Source organism: Ptiloglossa arizonensis, chromosome 13, assembly GCF_051014685.1.
Source record: "Ptiloglossa arizonensis isolate GNS036 chromosome 13, iyPtiAriz1_principal, whole genome shotgun sequence".
Taxonomy (NCBI): Eukaryota; Metazoa; Arthropoda; class Insecta; order Hymenoptera; family Colletidae; genus Ptiloglossa; species Ptiloglossa arizonensis.
Window position 1 is genome coordinate 12,400,032 of NC_135060.1, and position 6,348 is coordinate 12,406,379.

Consider the following 6,348-nt stretch of genomic DNA (forward strand, 5'->3'; position numbering starts at 1 on the left):
TAACTGTAAAGACGCTAGGATAATATTTCATTTTAAACAGGTACTCGTACGTATTCGGGCACACCTGTTTTCCTCGAAACATTATATTATTTTTGTATATTATTATACGTCTGTTCACGAAATCAACGGAGCGATATATCGAGAAAGTTTGGGTATCACTGTTGCATCTGCAATAACTCGTCGCGTTCAATTACTTGAATGATAGCTTCTTCCGCAGCTCTACCCGTTTCCTCGAATAAAGTAGTAACGTCCAACACGTGGCAAGGGAGGTGCTCCAACGTGTGAAGCAATGCTGGTCCCAGATGTCGAGTGTGAGAATCATCATTGCCGCATAATATAATCCTCGGACAACTAGTCGACCTGGACGATGCCTTTCCAGTACTGCAAAAAGAATTTTGTAATACGATCTTTTTTCCAGGAAAATGGTATTCGATAAAAGTTAGTTTCGAACACTTTGTAAACACACGTGCGACAAATTAGACTGCTCCTACGTTAAGTTGAGGGGCGAAATGATCAAGAAGTGAAATTTTTCAGCCACGTGTCTGCACGTGTCTGCACGTGCCTAAGTGTTTAATATGGTGAAAGCAAATAATAAGTTTACAAAAGACAAAGTCAGAATCGCCTCGCCACCCTCGTGTAAACGTTTCGAACGCTGATCTATACTAAAAAGAAAGAAATAATTTCGAAGGAATAAACATTCTAATAATTATATTTCTTGTAATGACCATACTTTACAACGAGTACTGAAATTGATTACTGAAAAAAAGAAAGAAAGAAAGAAAAGTAAATAGAAAAATAAATTTTGAGCATTGCAACAAGATTCGATAAGTAAATATTAGTTTATACAATAACAGAATTTATTCATATAGGATCATAATTTTTATTGTTCGGACTTTTACTGTTATAAAAGTCTTAATAAATTTAATAAATCTTAATGAATCTGTTAAATGTTCTCGTACTATGATGGATGATAAATAGTTTTTAGTTACACGGGGCTCCGAGAAAACTTACTGAACGAAAAAGTTTGAACATTAAAAATAAAATTTTCATATTCAAGTAATCGATCACAGGTGTCGCCCTTATGTTGTAAATAACCATTACACCAGCTCACCCCGCTTCTTTGTCAGTAACAGATGCGCCAAAAGAGAAATTCCCCTTAATAATGTTTCGGACAAACTTTCTACAAGAATGGTCAAATAACACATGTCAAATCTACGTATGTAACTGTCGCAGGTTTTTCAAAACAAAAATGTAAATAATGGAAACAAGCGGTGCTGGCACACTTCCTTTGTTTTCCTTATTTTCAGGGGAAAGATTGCTTTGGAATAATTAAGAGAATATTAATTAAATATAATTATACCACTGTGACGTGGTAAATAATACTCTAATACTCACATGACATCACAAATCAACATTCCTCCGGGACAAAGGATATCGAGTTGAGACAGTATGCGTGACAAATTATCTTGAAGTAGAGGCTGAATCTTAAATGATAAAGACTTCACAGGCACGACTGAAATGCGATGAGATGCTGGCACGATGTTCTGCTGAGCAGTTAGGAAATCTTGTTTCTCGACCTATGATAATAGTAATTGCAACGGAGATCGTATAAAAATGGATTTAAAAGTAGTAACTTTCGAATCGATAGTAATAATACTGTACGATTACTGTGGACAAAATTGCCCATTGTTTGCACAACGTAATACTTTTAGAACAACAAATCACTTTGGATATAATTGAGCAGGAAATATTTTATAACATTGAGAAACTTCAATATGCCCGAAGGAATGCATTCTTCGTCGTATAACTTTACTAAATGTTAAAGCCTCTAACTATCGACCGCTTCAATGTCTCGTTCAAGTAAGTCGCTTCAGGCAAATAAACTAGCTATTTCATGATGCACGCTTAATGCGGTGAATGTATGCTAATAGAGAGATATATATACCTTGATTTAATGCCCCGAAGGGTGAGTTTAACATTTCTCAATCGTTCTTTCACCGTAGTATATTTCCTTACATAAAACAGTTTTACAATACACATAAAATGTAGAAATATCTAGAATCTAGACATTCTATAACTAGACATTCATTTAACGTGTATTCTTTAACATGCAAAGTACTCTACTTATCGTTAACTGAACTTTTGTCTCACTTATAAAGTTACAATTGATACTTCTCGGGGAGTTCTCGGGGTTCTTTGACGTAAATTTTCGTTTGAGAAAACTACCAGCATTGCAGCTAGTTTTTATTAGAGGAACAGATGTCTCCCTGATATGTGGTACCAATGCTCGTGTCATGAATCATTATCGGTAACAGTGTGTAGACTAACATCCTGATGAATCTGGATGCAACGTTGACGAAACACCGAAACGTTTTTCAAAAAGGACACGGTTTGTACAATAATGCCTTGCTAATCTCATTCGCTGTCATTGCTCTTCACTCTCATGCTCAATGTACCCACAATCAGAGACGCGCTACCCGGAGATAGATAACAACGCTCAATCACACCTACCTCCCTCGCTATCTATCGCTGCTCGGTCCAGAGTATACAACAGTTATCGAAGCATTAGTGTACACTAGCTTCAAAAAGCTTGCCCATGCCACTATAAATGTGTGGGCGCACTACGACTTCCGATTGGTTGAATACGATTGGAAGTGTACCGATTTGTTGTAGTACGGATAAGTCGTTTGAAGCCAGTGTATCTGGAAACCTGGAGCAGTGTCTGTTATAAACAATCGGACCATGAAAGCTTCACATACCTTGCAAAGTATTCTCACGATCCAAAGATTGACTAACTTCGAATTTCTTTTTTCGTGCCATCTCGAACCAGTCTATTAAAAATTCTTATCCTAATTACTTTTAAATGACGTTCGTTGATCTGATGTTTCGCCTTGGACGTGTATATCTCCGGGTAGTTCCTTCGAACGCAGCACATAACCGCCTCGGCGCAAAGCGCTTGCAAATCGCTACCGCAAAATCCGATTGTTTTCGACGCCAAACAAGCTAAGAACTTCTGCGGCGGCTTGTTCTTCCAACTTTTTATGTGTACCTATCGCCGAGCGTAAAATCAACGTTACGTAGTGGTAAGAGTGTATTCGTGAAATGAACGTTTTACGAGCGCTTGGAAGTTTAGAGACGAACGATGGTTTACGATCAACGATACCGAAAGTATTTCCTTTCTCGCGTTGTAGCACGGTAATGGAAAGTACAATTCCCTGTCGAAACGACCGGGTCTTCTCAAGGCGGGGTCTATGGCATCGATTCTGTTCGTTGCTCCAATTACTATGATCTCTGAATTGTTCTCCAAGCCGTCCATCAAGGCCAAGAGAGTGGAGACGATGCTGGCATGAACGAAATCTTGTCGACTGGATCTTACAGGTGCCAACCCATCGACTTCATCGAAGAAGATGATGCACGGCTTCGATTGTTGAGCCTGGAAAATTCGCTTGGTCATGAATGAAAGTTTAGAAATTGAGTACTTCGCAAAACGTAACCGGACGAACGATTCCTAATACAGAATGTTGAATAAAGAGGATCGAAAAATCATAAGAGCGTGTAATACTTACCAAGATGAGTGAAAAAATTATCTTTTCGTACAAATTCGAAAATACGTAAACAAGCTTACTTCCAAGGGTATGTGATTCGTGCGAAGAAACGAGAAAAGGGACAAAGAGGAAACGATGCAAGAATTGATCACGGATAGTCCAAGTGGATCTATTGTTTGAAACTGTTTCTGTTATTCGTCAAACATGCAGTACGGCAGGCTTTATGACACCGTTACTATCGTTCAACACGACTCTTGGCAGTACAGCAGGTTGTACAGCAACACTACGTACTTCATAATTATCGATTCAAACGGTAAGTTTTTAGTTACATAGTTGATAAATCGTTAAGTTTACGATTCTATTAAACACGTTGTCTTTAAGTTGTATGTAAGTAGGTGAGAACAATTTGCGCTAGCGGAATTGAAAATCATATTTTCTTTACTTCTCTTTATGAGTACTATAAGTCTTAAATTCTATATTGTTAACATCTTGTATAGAAACAGATTTGTAAAAGAGTCGTAATATATGTTGTACGCATTACAATTCGTGTAATTCGTACAAAAAGGTATTAACAGTAGAACTATATTGATATTACTCGCGAGATACGAGGAAAGAGAAAAATTTTCCAGGTGTTCTGTACTAGGGTAGACTACCCCAGATAGCCAAGTACTCGAGACTCCAGTGCAGACTCGTGACATCGGGTACACCGCGTATAGACCGTGCAAAGTCGAATACAAGCAATATTAAAATATATAATTACGGAATCGGTAATTTCTGTAATATTTCACAAGTCTACATAATAATTTACCTTTATTTAAACCTCTTTACTTTCGTGCAACTATCGCAAACTATTTTGTTTGCGATTGTCTTAATCTTATAATGAGAATTTGGAATAAACGATTTATCGCCTAAAAAGTGTCAAGATAATTCTATTTAAAAAATAAGTGCGTTTGTACAAACGTATACACTACGTTATTGAACCATGGAAATCGTATTGTTGTGTTACTGACCATGTGCAACTTTCTTTGTACGTGCGGAAACCAGATATCGAAAAAATGTAATGAATCTTTGAAAACGTCTGTTGACTACCACTTTCATAAATTGTCATCTCGAATCTAGTAGTATATTCGTCTACTAATATATTCGTAATATTTCTACAGAAACAAAATTATAATTCTTATAAATATCTAACACGTGTTGGCAGTTCTTGTATTCGATTTTATTCGGTCTAGTCGTGACGTATCTCCGAGACGAATGCTCGGTTAATTAGAATATCAGAATCGGTAGTTCACGAATGGTGACACACGATATCGATGATCGATATAGTATCGTGAAAAGTAATGAGTTATATTAACCAACGAAAAAATTTTCTGCAGCTTCTTTTCGCTCTCCCCGACCCATTTGCTAAGACAGTCAGAGCCCTTGCGAGATATAAAGGAAACCTTACGTTCGGAATTGCTGCATTCCGCGGCCAATGTGCTAGCTACGAGGGTCTTTCCTGTACCTGTGAAACAGAGATTGTCAATTGGGAATCATGCTTCCCACAGAATTGTGCTTCATTACGAACCGTAGAACGTTTTAGTTTACCAGGAGGCCCGTAAAAGAGTAAGCCCCTCGGTGGTTTCAGGTTGAATTTGGCATAAACGTCGCCGTACAAAAGCGGGAACAGAACTGTTTCCTTTACCACTCTGATATGCTTCTCCAGACCTCCGATGCAAGAGAAATCTTTCGCGCCGGACATCTTTCGTGATACTGACGCCCGAGCTTTTATTTCGCATACCCGGCGAACGTATCCTCATTTAGATCGTTTGATTTTGTACTTGTTGTTCTTCGAATTTCGAGCCACCGAGATCCACTTCAGACATCAGTGACATCGATGTACACGTACATCATGAGTCTCTGTGAATTTTACTAGAATTTTTACACGGTGTTGGTTGATTCAAATCGATTCACAATATAATTTCATTATTTTTGACGTTTCGCCCATTCGACCTTAACGAAACATACGAATCGTTAATTGCGATTTAGAGCAATATTCGTGTACTTCTACAAGAAATAACATTTTTATTACACTGTACAAATAGAACCGTGTAAGAAACGAGACTTAGCTGCGCTACTACTTGTATTAAGCCTGACAATCTATAATGGTATCGAGAAACGAATTGAAACGTTGAAGATTCGCGAACAGACGTGAATAACTAATGACGAGTAATAATAAAGAGGAATAGCTCAGGATAAAGATTTTAATCGTGCGCTTTTCGCAGGACCGAATGGAAAGTGAACGGATATGATCAGGTAGGAGAGTGTAATAATGAGGTGCAACGTATGAGAAGGAACCAGAAAATTTGATGGAGTGAAGGACTGGAATGGAGAGAAAGGATTCAGTTCGTGTGCTAATGGAGTTGATGGTATGAAATTCAAAGTTAAAGCGTTAATAGTTTCAATTATTTTCAGTGCAATTGTTCTTTGCAGATTTCGTATCAAAAACATTCTATGTTAACTTACAAAACTGGATTATATTAAGTGTGCATCCTTTTTTTTATCATCTTAAATAAACAGTTACGTCGCTTACTTTCACTTCGCAAATAAAAGGTATAAAAAAGTTACGTGTCGTGGTTTTCATAGATGAATTATTGTATCTCGATCGATGGAGATTCGTTAAAGACGTTATAAGAGTGATCGAGTTACTGTAGATAATAACAGTAAAGACGTTGTACAATCATGAACAGCGTTTATCAACCTCCTCAAGTAGTCCACAGATGTGGACTCTGTGGTAAAGTAACGACGACACAAGACTTTCCCT

The 6,348-nt window shown here is 37.6% G+C and overlaps 1 protein-coding gene across 1 annotated transcript in view; it reads right to left on the reverse strand.

Annotated features, from left to right (window-relative positions):
• LOC143153673 (ATPase family AAA domain-containing protein 2-like) overlaps positions 1-5,286 on the reverse strand; it is an 8,541-nt gene extending 3,255 nt beyond the window's left edge. Inside the window, exons 1-6 of the mRNA XM_076325092.1 lie at positions 5,133-5,286; positions 4,901-5,049; positions 3,164-3,433; positions 2,858-3,049; positions 1,396-1,577; positions 195-381 (exon numbers count right to left, since the gene is read on the reverse strand). Of these exons, the coding sequence (XP_076181207.1) occupies positions 195-381; positions 1,396-1,577; positions 2,858-3,049; positions 3,164-3,433; positions 4,901-5,049; positions 5,133-5,286 (1,134 nt within the window). The remainder of the gene's footprint in view (positions 1-194; positions 382-1,395; positions 1,578-2,857; positions 3,050-3,163; positions 3,434-4,900; positions 5,050-5,132) is intronic.
• Between the last annotated feature and the right edge of the window lie 1,062 nt (positions 5,287-6,348).